The sequence below is a fragment of the Gopherus evgoodei genome, chromosome 7, assembly GCF_007399415.2.
Source record: "Gopherus evgoodei ecotype Sinaloan lineage chromosome 7, rGopEvg1_v1.p, whole genome shotgun sequence".
Taxonomy (NCBI): domain Eukaryota; kingdom Metazoa; phylum Chordata; order Testudines; family Testudinidae; genus Gopherus; species Gopherus evgoodei.
In genome coordinates, this window is record NC_044328.1 from 17,160,640 (window position 1) to 17,183,344 (window position 22,705).

Below are 22,705 nucleotides of genomic sequence, written 5' to 3' on the forward strand. Positions count from 1 at the left end.
AAACCATCCTTTTGTCTTCCTGTAACCCCGTGCCATCTTCTGCCTTATCCACTACATACTTTCCAACCTGGTATCCTACAGACAAAAATCTCCTTCACTACACAACCGTGTTCCATCTCCAAAGCAGGTTCATCCTGTGTGAAGGGGGTAAATAGTTTGGAATCATGTAATATGAGTATCTGATGATGCATATGCCCAAGGGGGCTTTATACTGGTATTGTTTAACTTTTGAGTGTTTGACTTTGCAATGTTAATGTTCTTTAAATGTTTGTGTGTATAATTTCATAGGCTTTTAAAAAAAGCAACCCAAAAAAACAATTTCCATCCTCTGGCATCATATTAACATTCATATAGTTCATCAGCAGGGTTAGAGCCTTTAGATTCATCACACAGACCTCTGCCCTTTGAGCTAACAAAGTAAAGGATAGCAGTAGTAGGTTGTCATCATGCATTCAGACCAGCATAAGAGTGGGGATGTGACACTTCTGCTAGTGGATTTCACAGATATTTGCTGATCGCAAATGAATCGTGAGACTCGGGAATCTTGGATTCCAATCCAGGCTCTGGAGGAAAGTGTGTCCCAGTGGACCCAGATGCTTCTGCCCATTTCTTCTCAAGCACAATGCCTTCTGTCCCACCCATACCAGTCCTGTGTTTTTCCCCACCCCAGCAACTCCTTCCTGTCACATTCTCCTCATCGATCCAGCCCATCTCCACTGCTTAGGCTTCTCATCACAGTCTCCTTGCCCAGTAAGTTCTAGCCTCAAGCTTCTGGATTCTCAGTCCCTTCCCCCCCTGTACTAGTTTCATTGGCCAGCCTGTCCCCCACCCCCTCACTGGGGTCTCCAGTCAGACCTGCCCATGTTGCCTGCTCCCCTTGACTCCCAGTCTCCTCCCCAGCTCTTTGTCCAATCTCAATATGTCTCTCCCTTGCCCCATGTCTTGTTCCAGTCTCTACCCAGCAAGTCCCAGTTTTTCCACCTCCACCTCAGCTCCTCATCACCTTCTTCCATCACCTCAGTGGTTCTCACTCTGTCTCGTCTCCCTGACTGATTATCTGATTTCAGTCTCCTCCCCTCACCAACTGGCTCCCAGTTTCTCCCACCATGTTTATTCACACATTAATTGGCTTTGAATGCCAGCTTGTCACAATCCCTCTCCTCCCAGTCCTAGACTTCTTGCCAAGTTTGTCACAGTCACTCCTGCTCCCAGTTACTTTGCCTACCAATCCCAGTCTCCCACCACAACTCTTGGTCTCAGGGTACGTCCACACTACAGCTTAAAATCGATATTAGTAAAATCGATTTTATAAAACGGTTTATAAAATCGATTTTATGCGTCCACACTAGGGCACATTACTTCGGTGGTGTGCGTCCATGGTCCCAAGCTACCATCGATTTCCGGAGCGGTGCACTCTGGGTAGCTCAGTAAAAGAATGGGACCAATAACTTCGATTTCCGTCCACACTAACCCTAAATCAATATAGTAATATCAATTTTAGGGTTACTCCTTTCGTTTAGCTGGAGTACAGAAATCAATTTTAAGACCCCTTAAAATCGATTTTAAGTGCCTTGTGTGGACGGTTACAGCGTTAAATCGATTTAACACTGTTTAAATCGATTTAACGCTGTAGTGTGGACCTGGCCTCAATTTACCTCTTCCCTACCAACCTCCAGTTCCCAACCCCCCCCCCCAACAAAAGCAGGTCCATCTCTTGACCCCTCTGCACATGAATCAGGAACCTTTCTCCCCCCATGCTGTCTGGGTCCCCCAGCGGGCCACTGAGAACACAGTAGAGACAGCATCCCTGGTTGTTGAGATCTTGAGACCCAACATGTCATAGCAGACCAGAGCTGCATTTGTTGGCTAAGTCCTGCTCAGCCCCAACCTGAAGCATGCCCAGGAGGGACAGAATCTTCAGGGAATTTTTGCTGCTAAAATGTAAATCTCTAGTGAGCGTGTACAAATGCAATTTTTCAAAGACATAAGTTGGCCAAATTTAGGGAGATTGTCATGGAGATGGCAAAAGGACACATTCTGGACACAAATGGCATTCCCTGCCAAATTTCTAGTCCTTGCATGGGGGCGTTAGCTTTTCAAAGAAAAGGTTGCCAGAATTTTTTAACATTGCAAGTCAGTCAATTTTTCCCTCATTCTTGGCAATGGCTTGGTTGTTTTGGCCAAAATTTTCCTATAGTCTGATACAACACCTGGCATGGAAGATTTTAGCCTAAATGATTAAAGTTCGGCACAGTTATAGGCAACTGAAAACAGGGTTTGCGATGTATTGGGCAACTTAAATAATAGATGGTTCTTCCAGCTCTGCTAATATTATGAGAGTAACTTTCCACACATGGAGCTGCAATTGTATCATTTAGCTTAAATTATTAGGGACTGTAACATATTAATGTGTGATGCCAGAGGATTTTAGTCTTTAGAATTGCCATGAGTAACTAAATTGATATGTTGTCTTCATCTTTGTGTGGGTGTGTTTCCAGTGGATTCCTGCAGGGATTGATTCTTGGCCCTTTGCTATTCAACATTTTGATCAATGATCTGGAAGAAAACAAAATCATCACTGATAAAGTTTGCAGATGACACAAAAATTGGGGAAGTGGTAAATGGTGAAGAGGACGGGTCACGGATTCACAACAATCTGGATCACTGGGAAAACTGGGCACAAGCAAACAATGCTTTAATACAGCTAAATGTAAATGTATACATCTAGGAACAAAGAATGAAGATCATACTTACCGGGTGGGGAACTCAGTGACTCTGAAAAAGATTTGAGGATGTGATGAATAATCAGCTGAAAATGAGCTTCCAGTGTGACACTGCAGCCAAAAGAGCTAGTGTAATCCTGGGGATGCATAAACGGGAATCTCAAATAGGAGTAGCGAGGTTGTTTTACCTCTGCATTTGGCATTGGTGGCTGAAATGCTGTGTCCAGTTTTGGTGCCCACAATTTAGGAAAGATATTCATAAACTGGAAAGGGTTCAGGGAAGAGCCATGAGAATTATTAGAAAACATGCCTTATACAGATTAGCTTAACAAAAAGGTTATATCTGCCTGGGAAACACGCTCTTCAGTCATCGACCCTGTGCCGTGAGGACAGGATGTAAGTCGAAACAAGATACAGGAATAATGTAGCTTAAGTCGACGTAGCTGAAGTTGCGTATCTTACATCGACCCCCCAGTGTAGACCAGGCCACAGAAACTCCTCCACAGACTTAGAGGAGCTGTTCGTATTGTCACCTTTTCTCCCTACTGTAGATACACATGCTGAAGTTGCTTGAAACAATAACAATGCAGGAAATGTGCCTTCATTCTCTTCTCTGGAGCAGTTTTCACATGCAAGCTAATTTGGATGAATACAGTCACTCTGTAGCAACAATGATTTATTTCTAACCCCTCTGATCATAGGATCAGAAAACTACAGCTGCTGTCTTCTTCAGGTCTGACCCAAAGCGCACGGAAGTCAAGGGAAAAGACTCCCTTTGATTTCAGTGGCTTTTGAATCAGGCCTCAAAACTTTCATCTGAAGAGTGAATTTCAGGGGAAGTCCCTGAGGTTGGTTCTGTAGTTTGTTTCTGGACACCCTCTACCTGAACATCTTCCCAATTAAGTTTAAGCAAAGTTGTGTTATCATCAGTATTGTGCTGTTTTAAAATCATTTCATTAACCAGTAAACGCAACTTGACTCCCATTCGTCACTTATTTTTTATCCCTTGATCAAGTCTATTGACTTCTACTTTTTGTGGGGATAATCTTGTTCTCACCTTATATCCTGGGCTCAAAGTCAGCTCCCCAGATGAAAATATTAATACATCATTGCTACCTCAGCAGCAAAGAGTCCTGTGGCACCTTATAGATTAACAGACGTTTTGGAGCATGAGCTTTCGTGGGTGAATACATGCATCTGACGAAGTGGGTATTCACCCACGAAAGCTCATGCTCCAAAACGTCTGTTAGTCTATAAGGTGCCACAGGACTCTTTGCTGCTTTTACAGATCCAGACTAACACGGCTATCCCTCTGATAATTACTACCTCAGTCACTAATAAGTGTGAAGCAGTATTAAAGGCTTTGTAAGCAGGGAAAATACCTTCTTTCCCCCAACTGAAGTCTCTTCCCTGTGTTGTATTTCAAAAGAGGGAACAATGGGAAAATAAAGCCTTTTAAGTAATATGTAGTTATAGGTTTTAATAAGTAGGAAATCAACCACATTGCCTTGGGAGAAAGTACAGAATGCTGGATGTTTCTGATGGGTACAGTTATACAGTATTTTTCTCTTTCTAGAGTTAATCACATGTAAAGTATAGGCATTATTAAGCTATTTTCACACACAGGATTGTATGGGGGGATCTTGCATATGGTTTAGATTAGTCTGTCCATTTAAAAATGTACTGTTCCAAGCCCAGTCTAAAGCATTCCCCCCCACCCCATGACTTCACTATTCAAAAATACCCTAGACACATTGACACACTGATTTAGGTTTGAAGCCTTGTATGGACGTACAAATTCAGTTTGATCAAAAGCATACTTAAAAGTTAAAGCCATTTCCTAAACTCCCCTGTTGTAAAAAAGCTCAGTTTCTTCTGTGGATGACAAAATCTCTTTTTCAAGGTCATCTCGTTTTATCTGAAATATAAACAAAAGGATTAGACTTATGTCACTAGTGTTACTTTGGGTCCTAACACACAGAAGTCAAAGCTTTATCTACACCAAACTTTACATAACTTAAAACATGTAATAAAGTGTAATTAAAAACAAGACTGAATGAGGTGTAGTTTTTGGCTGCTATTTTTTTTAGTTATCTTCTCCACATTTAAAGAAATGCATTATCTAGACCATGGGCGGGCAAACTATGGCCCGTGGGCTGAATCCAGCCCCTCAGGGCTTTGGATCCAGCCTGCGAGATTGCCACTCCTGTGGCACCACGTGCCCCACGCCACTCCAGGAAGCAACCCTGCAACCCGTAGGGGAGCAGGGGCAGAGAGCATCGCGTGCTGCCCTTGCCTGTGGGTACCTCCCCCGAAGCTCCCATTGGCTGGAAACGGAAGCGCAGCCAATGGGAGCTTCGGGGGAGGTACCCACAGGCAAGGGCAGTGCGCAAAGCTCTCTGCTCTCCCCACCCCCTAGGGGCTGCAGGAATGTGGTGCAGTGCCAGCCACTTCCTGGAGCGGCATGGGGACAGGGTCAGGACAGGCAGGCAGGGAGCTTGCCCTGGCCCTGATGCACGCTGCTGCCACCCTGGAGCCACTCCAGGTAAGCAGCGCCGGGCTGGAGCCCAAACCCCTCCTGCACCCCAGCTACCTGCCCTGAGTCCCCTGCGTGCACCCAAACTCCCTAACACACCCCGCACTCCTCCTGCACCCCAACTCCCTGCCCTGAGCCCTCTGCCTGCACCCCAACTTCGACACACCCTGAACCCCATGTCCCTGCCCTGAGCCCTCTGCCTGCACCCCAACTCCCTGACACACCCCACACCCCTCATGCACCCCAATCCCCTGCCCTGAGCCCCTTTGCGCACCCCGCTCCTCTGCCCCAACCCCTTGCCCTGAGCCCCTTCCTGCATACCGCACCCCCTCTCACACCCCACAATCTCTCCTGCACCCCAACCCCCTGCTCCAGCCCTACATTCATGGCCCTGCAAGCAATTTCCCCATCCAGATATGGTCCTCGGGCCAAAAAGTTTGCCCACCCCTGATCTAGACCACAGTATAATTTCCAACTTTGAGTATTAGGCAGTTGCCATTTGATATACTTTGGGTGGCTTTTATACTACTGTAAGTGAAAACTTCCTCTATGTGGTGAGCAAATCATAAAGAGGAAAAAGGAACAAGCCACTTGTACTTTCATCACATGACTTCACAAATTCCATCAACTCTATCTATGTCACTGTAAAAGATGTAACAGGGTACACTAGACCTTTAACGTTAGTAAGGGACTCTTCCTAGATCTGTATCATCCCATGTTAGGGTTTTCTGGAAGCGTTCCTCAAATAGGGTTGCGGAGGGAGAGAAAATGATCTTGGAAGGAATCCCAGACTACTCTCTTTCTTTAGGACTTAAGACTGGAGTTCCAAGGTACTCGACTGAAATCCCCCTGCTGGACGTCTAGTTTCCAAGGTTGCTGGGACTAGTTAAGAGTCTGGGAAGGCATGCTGGGAGGAGAGTGAGGTACTGATTTAAAAATCTCCCTTTGTTTGGAACAGGGGAAACTCAGGGAGTTCTAAGGAAGAGAATGTAACCCACCCTTTGGTTTGCTTGTTTGATATACCGGCGTTCAGTTTGAGGAAAAAAGGACTGTCATGATATGTAAAACCTCTCAAGAAGACCCTTGCCAACTCCAGGACTGGAAAAACCAAAACTCCCCTCCTAGGTTTTTTTCCCCCAATCACAGAGAACTCCAGGAGTGCAGCTTCATTGTTTGCTTTAGCTTACCATGGTGCACTGAGACGATTAATTTGAATGAGGTACATATGGTAACTACTCTCAACACAAATTAATTGTACACTGAGTCTGTGCCCCACGGAATCTCACAAGCAGCATCACAATTTAAAACCACTGATTCACTTTTAGTAATTTTAATCCTGCTGATTATTGCTATCTCATCTTAAAAGTGTTGGCAGTAGACACATGGCAGATGTTCCACATAGCAATCAATCCTAAAAAGTTATCTAGAGAACAGGAAGAACACAGTTTGGATAAAATGACATACCTCTCCCAACTGCGGGAATACACTGAATGAAACCGGTAGCAACATACCCAATGTTGAAACAGTCATAAGCACTCTCAGTGGGGTCAAAGCATGTGGATTTCTGAGTAAAAAGTTTGTGCTGTCAAAAGAGTTGGGAAGATAAGTTATTGTTCAAGGTAGACCTGACATGCTTAACTGTCAAACCGGAATTGCTAGTGAAACAAAGGACATTAAATACTATTTTACAGGGGAAAATTAAAGCTATCGTGCTGTAATAAGTGAAATAATTTTACATTCCTTGCTGCTGTTTTCTTTATAACTTCGGTTCTTGCTATTCCCTTGCTCCCTACCCATGTGCGTGGTCTTCTTTACTATTATTTTGAGCCCAGATCCTGCATTATTGTCCACATATGGATGACAATGCAGGATTGGGACATAAGCAACAACAGTTAAAGCGAAAACAGAAGGTACCATTATGGATTTAAAATGCCTCAGTTCTTTAATTCAAATTTTTTTGGGGATCATTTTGTCTGTTGCTGTTCTGTTTAGCCAGTTCTTGGAAGCATGATACTTTCACATTGTGCACAGTTATTAAACAGCAGGATGTTTTTATTAATTATGTTACATTAGCGTGTAGGAACCCCACCCAAGGACCCTTCTGGTATAGCTTCTCGGTTCACTTAAATTCTTTCCTTGGCATAGTCTATACTGTAAGCCTACCTTGTAGCAATACAAATAAAACTTAAGCAGAAAAATAGAAGCAAGCAATGAAGTCAGAATAGTCAATAAGGATTCTAATGCCCTCTCCACCGTGACTGAAAGCACATAGGTATTCACACCCTATTGTAATAATCTTTGTACAAAAATGTGTCTTGTGAGGTATCATTTGAAAACTAACAACTTACTGGTCATTAATATCATGGTTAAATGTAAGTAGCAACATTATATGTAAAATTATGAGATCTCCCTGTATAATGTCTTTAGAACATTGTCAAAACCACACAGCCCCGCTCAGGAAGAAGTATCTTGGACGAAGAAATGTGTGTTTACCTCAATTTACATATAAGTAGTAAACAGGGTCCTTGAGACAGGAGAGAGAGGAGATGGCAACAGACAAACCAAATTTGCATTTCAGCAACAACAGGTGAGAAGAAAGAGCACAGAGCCTCTCTCACCACCAGACTCTATGCTGGCTTCTTTACTTTTTGAATAAACTTTGCTTTGAAGGGCAACCCTCAGAAGAATCCACTTCAAAGGTTAACTGGACTATAAAAGAAAGAGGTAGAAAACCCCAAGGGATCTCTACTCTTTTCACCTAAGAAGACAAAGGAACCATCCCTTGGACTTTGGTGACGGGGAGGGGGAAAAGAGAGCCTGACCTGATAATTTGGTCAGCCATATTGCTGGAAACACGTGGTAAGGATTTTACCTTGAGCCAAGTCTAGCTTGTCAAGTTTTAGCTACTAGAAAGCATTTTATCTTTATTTCTCTTGTAACCATTTCTGACTTTAATACCGTATACTTGAAATCACTTAAAATTCTATTTCCTTTTGTTAATAAAACTATTTTATTATTAAACTAAACCAATCCAGTGTTGTGTTTAAACTGATCTGTTTGGTGACTCCAGTTAAAGCAGCAAACTGTTGAATATTTACCCTTTACAGAGGCAACTGACCTTTAATATCTGAACTATACATGAAAGGGCTGGATAGTACAGAACACATGTTTGGGGGAAAATCTGGGACTGGGAGTTTGCTGGGGTCACGCTGCAAATAGTAACCAAGGCTGGTGGAAGCCAGACCGTGAATAGTGTGTTGCTGACAGGCTACTGAGGTCAGAACTGTTAGACCAGCGCTACGGCTATAGACAGACTTCTGTGATCTGTAGCCTGGATGTGAGTGCCCCAGGTTGGGAGCTGCAGCAGCAAAGCATTGTGAGGCACCCCAGGTTGCAGGGCAGGCGGTGACACAACCTCTCACTGGTCTGCGCTGCACCCCAGAACTTAACAGCCACACACCCCAGTAGTAGAACCTCTTACCGTTGCACGAAGTTGAGAAGAGAATCCGGAATAATTACTGCTGCCCCAAACAAGGCTGCTCTTGATAAAGCTGTGTCTTGTACTGCCTAAGAAAAATGTGATTCAAGTTAGAGCTACCTGATGCTCATACAGCTTTGCTTTTAGTCTTGGTAACTTATTATTTGTATTACCATAGCTAGTCCCCCCATTTTCTTAGGTGCTATACCACGCTAGGATTTTGTGCAACAGTTAAGTGAAGGTTCAAAATTTTTGGTAGGATTTCTTTCTAAAACGGAAACTAAACTCTTTCAAGTGGTGAGAATACCAGTTGTGGATTCTGTGTTATCTCAAAAAGAGGAGGGTCTCACTGATGCATTATATAGCTCATCTGACATGGAAATTATTTTAAACTAGTTCAGCCTTACAAAAGTAGCCTTTTAAAGGTATTGAGCTTCACCTGCTCTCATCGACTCAAAGTGACCCATTTCCCCCTGCATCCTCAACCCACAAGCAGCCTTCTCTCTTCTTTTGTGGTGGTTTGCACCACTAGGGTTAGAAGGAAGGAAGAAATGCCTGTGCTTGTGTGCCACTGAGGCTGGCCATTGCACCAGATGCATTGGGATCAAGGGGGGCCTCTATCCCCTGTAAACCTGCACAAAGCCATGGCCCAACCTGGTTTAAAGGAATTTGTCCAAGTCCATAGATCAAATTGGTGGATAAGCTTAGATTAAAACACAGAAGTTCCTGCTACAGTACAGTTAATTCACTCTGTTCTCAATATTAAATCCAGCTTTTTGTTGGGAGGGAAAACAAACCAGCATGAACATATCTTGATTGGCCTACCTTATTCCCAGCTTTTTGTGACACTCCTATGACCTTGCCATTCTTGTCCATAACTTCGATTCCATTCTCACGCTCAGTTCCTCGGACAATCATCACAGTAAATGCACTCAGGTAGACTGTAAACGTAAAAAGGTTTTGGGTTTGTTTGTTTGTTTGTTTTTTAAAAGTTGTTTTGCCCCAATTAGATTTTACCAATTCATTATTAGGACATTTATAATTAATGCACATTTTAAAATTCCAGTGATATTCTGGGATGAACTCTGCAAGTCATACTTGATAGGAATTGAACCTAGGTATCCCAAGTCTCAGTCCGCTGCCCTTGGCACTAAGCTGCACACTGCTCAGTGATAAGATCCACAGAACTCAATTATGTACTTCGCTTCCCAGCCGCATACCTCAAATAATCTTCCTCTATGCTTTAATTCAGAGCAACCCCATTCACCTGGTACACAACAAGAATATTTCATTTCCCTTCTGGACTTAGCCGTCCATTGTCTTAAAATATCCAGTGTAGTGTCAATCACCGAAAAAAGTTTTCTGATCTTAGGCTAATGACACAAGGGGATACAGAATATGAGGAGTTGAGAGTCCAACGGGTTTCCTGCCTCGGCTGTCATAATAAAACTCTTACCAAAAATAAGCTCTCAACTCTGAAGGTGACTGAAGAACTGTGAACAGCAGCATGGGCCAAACGTACCAGGGAAGTGCTAGGGAGTTAGCCCCTCTTGAAATGTTAGGTATATCTTTTCATTAACTTTTTGAAGAGCTGTTCAATAAAGTTGTCAGCACAATTTGTTTCAAACACTAAGATCAATAGTCACCAATTACCTTCAACATTCCTATCATTAAGTAAGTTTTCAGATGAGGAGACACAGGTCTAAGTGACCAGTCCAAGGGAGGAGAGTCAATGTCAGCACTTGACGTAGAACTCAGGAGATCCAGACTCTCGGTATTTTCATTTCTATTCCATCAAAAGTGGGCTTCTAAGCAGATCCGAAGAACACGTTCGGGAAGCCACATGCCCTGTTACATTCCATGTAACAGACAGGATGACATTTATTGTACCTAATAAATTTCAGTTTAAAAATGTTGCCACTTCCTTTTAATAGCGGTGGGAAACAACATGCCAGTAATGAACGCAACTTTCAGCCATTAAATTACAGGCCAAGTTCATCCCTGGTGAAATTTCACCGACCTCAATGGAGTTACGCCAGTGACAAATTTAGCCTGATAGCCTTACAAAGTTGACAAGAACCTGCTGTAAAGAGTCTCACTTTTTCCACAACAGTGGCTACAGAGATAATGTCTTCACTGACACAGAGGTTGCATATTGGAGAAAAATGGTGACATATCCATGCACAGGAATTTATTTCCTCAAGAGATATGGTTGCATGTCCTGTATATGGAAGTAAGGAGAATGCCCTAGGATTTTATGATAGTTCATAGCACTGACCTTTAAACAGAGAATGCAAAATAGCCAGATATAACTTTCATGCAGAAAATAAAGTACCCAGTGAAGGCAGCAGGTGAAGACTAAGGGTTATATCCTGGTTTGGTTCTATGTAAAGATATAGACATTCTAAAGGCAGATTGACGGTAGCACATGGGCTGTAACAGATACAAGAACAAATTCACAGCTATTTGTTTTCAATTTACTTTTACTCACCAAGAAGTGGAATGGGTAAAATCTTTCTGAAGAACACATGCAAAGGACCACTCAGTCTATTCTGTGACACGACAAAGTGAGGAACTGCCTAAAAAATTTGGAAGAAACACATCTTCTGTTAATAATTAAACCAATAATGAAATTTGGGCCACAGACTGGAAAAAGAAAACAACCTGTGACTTTGTATTTCAAATGTTTTTGATAAAACTAGGCTGTTAAAAAAAGAAATCTGGTTTAACAATTTAAAGGGGAAGAAATTTTCTCTAATAACTGGCTTTTTTTGTGATTACACGTTTTACAGAAAAAAAGGGAAAATGAAACCTTTATCAAAGAAAAATGGTATTTAATAATTACATTCTGGACAGTAGTCTGTACTACTCAGTATCAGCACATGTGCTATAAAAATGTTAACTGTGAAATTAACAGATACTAAAAGAGCTTATGAGTGGGAATAAAAATACATGATCAATCTGTCTAGATATTTATGAAGCACCCAAGCACTATGAGTATCTAGGTGTAGAAAATGAACTAAAAACCATTTAAGTTTTCTTAGCAATACATATCATCATGCAAACATGAAGTTTTTCCCATTATAGTGTAATTCAATAAATCTTAGATATACTTCTTGTGTTCTTGAATTTAGTGGTGATTGAACTAGAGTCTGAAATCCTCATAAATCTAAAACCTTGAATCTGATGATAGACTGAGGCCAAAACTCCCAAACTGAACATTCTCAAAGTTCATAGCTTCAAATCCAAAACTTTATCATGGCTTGGGGCATTTAAATTTAGTCAGTTATAAAGGAAGGTGTGAGCTAAAAACTTGGATCTAGAACCTAACTAGCAATAATTCACCATGACCTGCTAAATTAGTTTGTGTTTTGTAGAACCAATGTTCATTCTGTGGTTTCTTCTCTATTTTCTAGACTAACAGAGATAGAGAATGATAAAAACAGAATATTGGCAGGAAAAAAGCCACTAAATTTTAATCTCAGAGGAAGATGGGTAAATAGCACATTTCTGATCAAGAGCAACAGAGGTTGCAATCTTCTATACCCAACAGGACTGGAAGAACTGACTTGGAGGTACTAGGCCTTATGACAATCCCATTATCAGTCCCCCACGCCAGAGTATCAGAAAGTAATTATGGAGATAATGCTAATACGTACTCCCATAAATGCTGCATAAGAGACGGCACCTGTACACACAAGGAGTTCCTTTTGTGGTAGCTTTTGTGGCAATGCAGTTTCCTAAAAGTTAGAACACACACAGTACGTAAGTTCAATTTCATTGGCTCATGTTCAAAGTGGTATCATGCAACTAAAAAATAATAATCATTTTAAAAAACCCACATACTTCAGCTTTAGCTGTAGCGTTTCCATTAGCTATGGTGAATCCAGCAGTGTAAGCATGAAACAGGAACTGCAGAAAAGGAGAATGTAAACAACAGTGTATTTTTGGATCTTGAGTAACAGGCTTATAACTGTAGAATGAAAATGATTGTTACCTGCCAAATAAATGCTTGCTTTGCTCCTCTGTGCGGTAGTAAACTAGCAAAAAGCTAAAAGGAAAACACCAAGGGAAAGTTAGTCTCAATGAATCCAGGGACCTATGGACAGCAGTGGCTGATTTAAGTATGAAAGAGACTGATTTATTATTAATTATTATTTACAATAGCAGCAAAGGCCTCACAAAAGACAGGGGCTTATTAGGGGAGCTGCTGTGCAAAGACACCAGTAGTTTCTTGCTGTGGACCCCTCATTTGCCCTTAGTGGCCCAACAAGCCATATATCCCTTCCATATCTCAATGCATATATACTTCCCATTTAATAGAAAAGAGAAATACAGTCATTCAAACAGTGGGTATGAGACTAGTTGGGTGATACACTCTCACACCAGGAATAACAGACACCTTCACAGCTGTGGGATACAAAGAGAAACAAATGAAGTCAGATCATAGAAATATTAGAAACAAGAAAGAACAGGAGCCAGGTACTGAGTCTTCTTTGGAGGGTACAGATGCTAAGCCTAGTTTGGTCCCAGGCCTGATCCTTAAGGATTTACTTTCCAGCTGCTACACGTTGAGATTTATGGACCAAATTCAGCTGTAGCATAAGTGGCGCAACTGTAGCCACAGGGATCAGTGTGCATTACTTGTCCCTGATCCACAGGCTACGGGTCTGTGACTGTCACAGCTCTCAGCTACAGAGCTTGACTCTTTGGCTCAAGCAGTCAGGAGTCATGTTTTTAATTCTGGAGATCCGTAGTTCAATCCATGATGTTGACCAAGATGTAGCAGTTATCAAATGAGTGGAGTCCAAATCCATGGAGAGAGATATGCAACACACACTTGATTTAATACACAACTCTGTCAATGAGGAGCGGTACTTGCTTATGCCCAGGTTTAATCTAGCCCTATCTACTAAAGCTCCCCAAATTGTGACATATATACCAAGTACGTACACTTTGGGGCATTATTACAAGAATTATTTTCCACTCGTGTATTTTCACTGGCACCCTGCAATTTATTTACAAGTAGATAATATTCTGGTTCAAAGCAGCAGAGTATGAGGCTGTCTGTCTCTCTCTAAATCCAATTCTGGGTAAATATAGGAAAGTCAGGCTTTGTTCTAACTGGCTCATGAATTTCGACAGATGACATTTGAATGATTGACTTTCACGTGTGAACAACGTTCTTGATTGTTTGGAAAGCAAAGCGGCCAGTAGTTTGGTGTGTCTCGATTTTTGGGTATCCAACTCGACAACTGGCACCCAAAAACTGAGATGCTTAAAATGACTCACCACTTCTGAAAATGTAGATAATTATAAATACACACATAGACCCATTGCAATCTTCCATCATTACTCACCAGTGGGGTGGCTAAAAGCAGGAAAGCTAAAAGAAGAAACAACATTTTTTAGTAAATCAACTTGTGGTCTAGGTAGTTGGCTTGAGGATGAGGGGAGAGGAAACACGTATGACTAGTCCAAAAGAAAGCACTAGGGTTTGACCTTTGTCTCTCATTCTCCAACCAGGAGGAAGAAGCATCGCCAAGATACTGCTCTCATAAAATGCAACAGTCCACATCAACAGTGCTAATGGGAAGCTACGTAACAGAGCTCCATAGGGAATTCATTTCACCCCTCCCAAAAGCCAGCTGTGGTGACAAGGTTTGCACAAGAAAAGTGAGAGGTTACATTAGGTAATAAATAAATGGCCTTCATGAAAGTATATCTGTGTCTCACTCAGACTCTGTGCAATCCTGGCTTAATATTTCCTGACCTCAACCAGATTCTACCCACAAGATGGACTCCAACCAGTCTGGAGCAAAGCAGGTTGTGTCAGGCCACAGCTGTGCGGATTAAGGGAAAACCCAGTGCACTATAATATACATTAAAAGATTCGGGTACTATTCATATGGTGCCAAACACGAGTGACTGGTCTGTATATTTCCTACTACAGAGTCAGAGTGCAGTCACTGCTCAGAGCAGATGAACTATGTGAAAGGTGTATACAAATGAATTTTCTTTAAAGGATTATGGGAATAGTCTTCAACTGAGGTAAATATAACCAACATGAATAACAGTGGCCTCATTTTTCTGTAACTAGAAGGGCCCTCAAGAGTTTCAGTCATTGGAAACCTGTCAAAAACGTGCAGCAAGCTTCTATTACAGCAACTGACCTGGTGGTCTAAACACAAGGGGAATTATCTCGCCAGTGACAGGGTGCACAGAGGACTTAAAGAAAAAGAAAAGAACGTTAGCACATCTCTCTCTCCACCTAAATGAAAAATATGAGAAGCAAATTCCAACACCTTTTATAAACTCACCAGACTTAGCTTCCAGGCTTCATTTACCTAGCGTGATTTGAAAGTAAGATTAGTAGTGGTACTTCAGAAGAGGTTTAATGGCTAAAATCTTATTTTAACTTTGTTTATTCTATATAATCTTTCTGTAATGATAACTGACATTTACACATAGCATGTCACACACACATCTGTTTGATTATATTCTCCCTAAAATTCCCCCATAGTTTCTACTGAATACAATATTTTATTTGTTTTCTGTCCTGTTGCGTATTGTTGTCTAACAGCATTAGAACATACAAAACCATCAGGTCAGAAAGCGAGTAAAAATACAGCTGAAATAGCAACAGAATTTTAGGATAGAATGCAACCAGCTCTTAATTTGGCATGAAGTCTAAACACACCAGCTCTTCCAAAAAAAGGCCAGGAAAATCTTAATAATTACAAGTCTTAATAATTACAAATTACATCTCATCCCAAAGACAGCACCTCTAGCAACACAGCGCTATCTAACAGCAGGCTGGGACATGTGATTCAGTGATGAACCAAAGAATCCCACTTAATGAATCACCAGTTCAGTAGTACACCTCTACCTCAATATAACGCTGTCCTCAGGAGCCAAAAAATTTTACCGTGTTATAGGTGAAACCGCGTTATATCAAACTTGCTTTGATCCACCAGAGTGCACAGCCCCGCCCCCCAGAGCGCTGCTTTACCACGCTATATCCGAATTCGTGTTATATCAGGTCGTGTTATATTGAGGTAGAGATGTACTTCCTGCAGAAAGATTCTCTGTGGAGGTTTTCCATCCAAGTATTGACCAAGCCTGCCACTGTTTAATTTATGAGAACTGATGGACAGACCAAGCTGGAATAGTGGCAGTTCATCTGCTGCCCATGTGACGATGAAGCATTGACGATTTAAAATAAATGTAATAAAAGATTTTGCATAGTTCACATCAGACAGGAATTTACAGACTCTATGTCTGAGCTGTGGGAGAGAGCAGAAAGTGTTAAGTTATCAAGAGGACTGATTCCTATGATTCTCCGGCAGTTTTTAAGAGAACTGATGCAATAAGATGCACAAATGAATGATACTTTCTTGGATGATGGAACTGGAGTCCAAAATTAAGGTTAGCAGCCACCCTAGGAATTCTTCTAGCAATTTATAAAAGACTGAAAATCTTGGTGGTAACACAGATTTTTTGAAGCTTTTTTTTGTGCCCCGTATGTATCTCAGACTTTCTGAGCACCTGCCTTTTCTAATAGTCGTGACAGCTGTTTCATTCATGAAGTATGTAGCCTCTATTTTCCATAAGCAATACTATAAAGTACTCAAACAGACACACACTCAGGTACAACTCTTAAACAAATCATTTGGGTCCAGCAAATTAATTACAGTAGAACCTCAGAGTTATGAACACCTTGGGAATGGAGGTTGTTCGCAACGCTGAAGTATTCATGACTCTTAACAAAACGTTATAGTTTTACTTTCAAAAGTTTACAACTGAACCTTGACTTAATACAGCTTTGAAACTTCACTATGCAGAAGAAAAATGCTGCTTTTAACCATCTTAATTTAAATGAAACAAGCACAGAAACAGTTTCTTTACCTTGTCAAATCTTTTTTTTTAAACTTTCCTTTTTTTTAGTAGTTTACATTTAACACAATACTGTATTTGCTTTTTTTGAGGGGAGGGAGGGTGTGTCTGCTGCTGCTGCCTGACTGTGTACTTCTGGTTCCAAATGAGGTGTGTGGTTGACCAGTCAATCCATAACTCTAAGATTCTTCTGTAAGAGCAACTAGTAGCTGAAATCTGTGCGGTCAGGTATCAGTCATACAGTCATGCATGTAAGAACGCCAACAGTTGTTGAGAACTTAAATATTGGGTGCAACAGTTTGCAATTCCTGGCGATGATTGAACCTGGTGCTGTTCCGAACAAAAAGAGCTCTCAATCATGCTTGTAGCTGTTTCTAGCGCTTCACACCAACTCAAGCAATTTAGGCTTCAGAGTGACACACAAAGTAACATTCCTAAAATAATCTTATATATAAACTGCTCCTAAGAAGTTATTTTAGAAGTCCAGCAAGAAGGACTCTCACTCAGGCAAAACCCTCAAGCTCCAAGAGCTAAATAAGGCTGCTAAAAGAAAAGTCAAATACTTCAAATGAGATATGTACAAACATATACATAACAACAGTTTATTAGAGGATATGTGTTAGATACCGTTTTGTCCAGTAAAGGCTCTTGAAGAGATTGAGCACTGGTTTGTAAGAGTAATCTGGATTTTTCTATTTCTTCCTAAAAAAACAAAACCAGAAATAAAGATCAGTCATTCTTTTCCAATACATTCCTCCCATCCCCACTCCTCCATTCAAAACTTCTGTTGTAACAGCCCTTCTGTGCTGGCCTGGTGCTGGTAAATACAAAATTAGACAGACCATCACGCTCATTTACACATACACGCTGATCTGAACTACACCAGTCCAGTGGCCTCAAGATTACGTGCACACACATATTTATGTCAACCGCTCCATCTATAGTGTTATCAGGTCCAGTGTGTTATTTTAGGTGGCAAACCTGCAAATACTTACACGTGTGCCTAAGTTTAAGCGTGTGAACAGTCCCACTGAAATCAATGGAACTACTTGGTTAAAATTATGCACGTGCATTTTTGCTGGCTTGAGTAACTTGCACACCAGATACATTGTTTTGTTTTCCCTCACAAGCAGCTGAATGTCTAATTTTAAATGAAAACATAACATAAATCAGTTAGCCAAGGAAATACAAGTCACTATATCATCAGATCCTCCAGCATCTTAACTTTAATAAGTTTAAAATGAAGTATTGGACCTTACAGCTTTTCCTTACAGCTGAACTTTTAACTTAACATTAGAACAACATAAGAATGACCATACTAGGTCAGACCAATGGTCCATCTAGCCCAGTATCCTGTGTTCCAACTGTGGCCAATGTCAAGTGCTTCAAAGGGAATGAACAGAACAGGCAATCATCGCACGATCTATCCCCTGTCATCCACTTCCAGTTTCTAGCAAACACAGGCTAGGAACACTCAGAGCATGGGGTTGCATCCCTGACCATCACGGCTAAAAATCATTAATGGATCTATTCTTCATGAACTTATTTAGCTCTTTTTTTTAACCCTGTTATAGTTTTGGCCATCACCACATCCCCTGGCAATGAATTCCACACGTTGACTATGCGTTGTGTGAAGAAGTACTTCCTTTTGTTTGTTTTAAACCTTTTGCCTATTAATTTCATTTGGTGACTCCTAGTTCTTTTGTTATGTGAAGGAGTAAATAACAATTGCTTATTCATTTTCTGCACACCAGTCAAGAATTTAATAGACATCTATCATATTCCCTCTTAATCATCTCTTTTCTAAGCTGAAAAGTCCCAGTCTTTTTAATCTGTCCTCATGCGGAAGCTATTCTAGTCCCCTAATCAATTTGGCTGTCCTTTGCTGTACCTTTTCCAATTCTATTCTATCTTTTTTGAGATGGGGTAACCAGATTTGCATGCAGTATTCAAGATGTGAGTGTATCGTGGCTTTATACAGAGGCGTTATGATAATTTCTGTCTTATTATCTATTGCTCTCCTAATGATTCCTAACATTGTTAGCTTTTTTGATCGCCACTGCACATTGAGTGGATGTTTTCAGAGAACTATCCACAATGACTCCAAGATCTCTTTCTTGAATGGTAATAGCTAATTTAGATCCCATCATTTTGTATGTATAGTTGTGATTATATTTTCTAATGTGCATTACTTTGCATTTACCTACATTTAATTTCATCTACCATTTTGGTGCCCAGTCACCCAGTTTTGTGAGATCCTTTTGTAAGTCGAAAGCAGACTGCAAAGAGTTAACTAGCTTGAGTACTTTTGTATTGTCTGCAAATTTTGCCACCTCACTGTTTACCCCTTTTCCCAGCTCATTTATGAATATGTTGAACAGCATTAGTTCAAGTACTGATCATTGAGGGACACCACTATTTACTTCTCTCCATTCTGAAAACTGACCATTTTTGCTCCCCTTTGTTTCCTATCTTTTAACCAATTACTGATCCATGTGAGAACCTTTACTTCTTAACCCATGACTGCTTACTTTGCTAAAGAGCCGTTAGTGAGGGACCTTGTCAAAGGCTTTCTGAAAGTCCAAGTACACTATCCAATGAATCACCCTTGTCCACGTTTGTTGATCTCCTCAAAGAATTCTAATAGATTGGAGAGGCATGATTTCCCTTTAGAAAAGCCATGTTGACTCTTCCCCAACAAATCGTGTTCATCTATGTATCTGATAATTCTGTTCTTTACTATAGTTTCAAGCAATTTGCCTGGTCCTGAAGTTAGGCTTATTGGCCTGTGTTTGCCAGGATCACCTCTGCTGGGCCGGCTCCAGGCACCGGTGTTCCAAGCATGTGCTTGGGGTGGCACTTTTCAAGGGGTGGCACTACGGCCTTTTTGTTTGTTTGTTTGTTTGTTTGTTTGCTTTGGCAGTGGACTCCGGCTCCCCTTTTTAATTTATTTTTTATTTTATTTTATTTTTTTGCTTGGGGTGGCAAAAAACCTGGAGCCGGCCCTACACCTCTGGAGGCTTTTTTAAAAATTGGCATCACGTTAGCTATCCTCCAGTCATCTACTACAGAAGCTGATTTAAATTATAGGTTACATACTGCAGTTAATAGTTCTGCAATTTCACATTTGGAGTTCTTTCAGAATTCTTGAGTGAATACCATTTGGTCCTGCAGATCATTATTGTTTTGGTTTTTTTCCCCCAAAACCTCCTCTTATGAACACCTGAACCTGGGACAATTCCTGAGATTTGACACCTCAAAATAATGGCTCAGGTTTGGGAACTTTCCTTGCACACTCCGCAGTGAAGACCGATGCAAAGAATTCCCTTAGTTTCTCTGCATTGGCCTTATCTTCCTCCAATGCTGCTTTAGCACCTTGACCATCCACTAGCCCCAATGATTGGGCCCTAAAAACCAACTAGGTGAGAATTCCCCCATTGCAGACATTGTGTAGGACAGCCATAGGGGGGTCTCTGAAGACCTCTTCACAAGCCTATCAGGGGCAGGGCTGCAGCAGGCAGCACTTCAGAGATTCCAGGCAGTGAAACAGCTCAAAGAGCAGGCAGGGGAGATTGCCCTAACTTAAACAGGCCTGTAGTGGAAACGAATTGCAGAGATGCACCAAAGTTTAAAGTGCACCTTCTTGTACTGTTCCTGGCATGGGGCAGGGCTAGTATTCCTCCATTTTTGTGGCCCCTAAATTCAGGCCTCGTAAATTTCACAGAAACATGAACTGCCATATTATACTGCCAAAGTCTAAGTAGATTCTAACAGATAATACTAAAGGCAGAATTTATAGGAAGGAGCAACATAGTATATTTTTAATTGGAATTTTTCAGATTATATGGCTGCCATGCAAGACCCTGAATGTCAGTTCAGCTGCAACACTAAGGAGGGGATAGAAGTATGCTGGACAGCAAAGAAACTCCTAGTTTCCTACAATAACTGTTATGGGACGTTGAAGATCTAACGTAGACACCTTACTGTGTAAGGGCTTATCACAGTAAACCTTATGAAATGCATTTTATCTATGTTAGAGTAAGGAAGAGATGAGTCAACACTGTTGGGATTTGCTCCTGCGGATCCTTTGCGTCTAGTGCAGAACAGCCTGTGCTTACACTTGTCACTTCCCATCACCCACACATTCCAATCATGTGCTGTAGTTTTATAAAGAGGTAAAGTACTTACTTTAGATGTCAGTAAGACTGTAGGGTCTAAAATATCTGTCCAGTGAAGAAATCTTTGGAAAAAAGACTAATAAAAATATACATTAAGAAAACTGTACAAATATTTTGCAGTTCAGCTTAATTAACTCTTTTCTGTAGCTGGCAGAAAGAAAACAAGAATCTCTGTCTACTTCTTTGTTTCCTTAACTCCTGTTTAATTTCCACTACCAATAGCAATCCCCTATTTTTTGTTATAATCTGATAGCCAGAATGACATTCAAAAGCTAAGCGCCACCTTTCCTTTTAGCCATAGGGAGTAAAACTTTTATCGTGAGCAAACTGGGGTTCCCTTTGAGCTCATAAAACTTGCAACAAAGCAAGTCTGCTTGGTAAGGCCCTGGGGGTAAATGCACCATAACTTGGCAATGGTTAGGTTCCTTCCCACTTCATCTGGGAAGCAGTAGGTACGGCATCTCTAGCAGTTCCGCTGTGCGCCGTGGAGTGACATCACGGGTTAGGGGAGCTGTATAAACCAAAAAGGAGACAAAAGCCACCCACGAACCTCATAATCTAAAGCTAGGGAGACCAGATAGCAAGTGTGAAAAACCGGGACACTTTTTAATGGGGTACAACAGTTACATACATAAGACAAAGCCCCTAATATGTATGGGGAGGGCTGGTCACTCTAAAGCACAGCTGTAAAACCGGCTGGTTGCACAGGCAGATCAGGGTGCGCAGGGAAGGATGTGCACCCAGCCTTCCCCTGTCCTAGGGCGAGAGGGTATGTCTGGGGCGCCTGCGACCTTCAGCGGAGGAGGGAGCAGACCAGGGGTAATCGCAGGGGAAAGTCTCCTTCCCGCAGGGCCACAGGGCGCATGGCTGACCCCGCACTCCCACCCCGCGCCCAGCCACAGGCTCTGGCATGACCCGACACGCTCAATCTCCTGCCCCTTCGCTGTGCTGCCCCCTGGAACCCTGCGGCCCCGCTCCATACTTTGCCCTCCGTGCTCCAGAACTGCAAGTTCACATCCATGAGGCTGAGCAGCAGCCGCGCCGCGCCGGAAAAGGTCCTGCCGCGGGGAGGCTCCGGCTGCTGCACACTCCCGGCAGCCGCTTTCTTTTCCCCGTTCCTGGCGAGCGCAGGCCGCTGAGATCTAGTCCCGCTGGCGGGTGGTCGCCGCCGCTCCGGCTCCTGAGCTGCCTTTCACCGCAGAACCACGGACAGAAATGGCCAGAGCAGCTGAAACGAGGGAAAGCCGCCTCTCAAGGAGCTGCGCGGCCAGAGCTAGCCCCTTCCTCCACCCCCAGCCCTAGGTTAATTCTCTGTGCCTAGGGATACCCCCCCACCCGCAATCTACACAGACAGCGTGGGATTTTTTAAAAAAAACATGGGGAGGTGGGCACCTCATTATTCTGAATTATAAAGGAATTTGGATGCTTAGGTCTCCTAAACTCATTTGGGGAAGAAGAAAAAAAAACCTGACTCTTGCACCATTTAATTAAAAAAAAAAGGATCATCGCCCCTTTTACAAAAATAACAGAACACTCCCAAAACATAACCAACTGCCCTCCTCACTGCTTAGGAGATGACCCTTGCACTGACCCCCTGGGTACAATGATTCCTGATTAGGGAACCTAGTGATAACTGGCTCTATCTTATTTATACACAAATGCCTTCCAGAGTTTATTTTTAAATAGACAAAGTTGACAAACTTACAGTGAAATACCAGATTCAAGTCTGCTTGGTTTTTTACACTGAACTTATTTGCATTGTTCACATCTGCTGCCTTTTAGTTAAATTAGTCAGTTAAGGTTTAAATTTTGGATTAAACTAATACATTACAAGCGTCCTTTTGTGCTGTGCACCTCCCTGTTATGTGAGGGGCTGCCAGCACTCTTAATGCCA

The 22,705-nt window shown here is 41.9% G+C and overlaps 1 protein-coding gene across 1 annotated transcript; it reads right to left on the reverse strand.

Moving 5' to 3' along the window:
• Positions 1-4,183: 4,183 nt before the first annotated feature.
• Positions 4,184-22,083, reverse strand: SFXN4 (sideroflexin 4). Its single transcript, XM_030568353.1, has 14 exons — positions 21,794-22,083; positions 20,822-20,887; positions 17,261-17,335; positions 15,058-15,084; positions 14,911-14,965; positions 14,098-14,123; positions 12,735-12,788; positions 12,584-12,649; positions 12,397-12,477; positions 11,229-11,316; positions 9,563-9,678; positions 8,741-8,826; positions 6,724-6,841; positions 4,184-4,641 (listed from the first exon to the last, which is right to left on the reverse strand). Exons 1-14 carry the CDS (start codon positions 21,830-21,832, stop codon positions 4,564-4,566), a joined length of 975 nt encoding a protein of 324 aa, XP_030424213.1. The 5' UTR covers positions 21,833-22,083; the 3' UTR covers positions 4,184-4,563.
• Between the last annotated feature and the right edge of the window lie 622 nt (positions 22,084-22,705).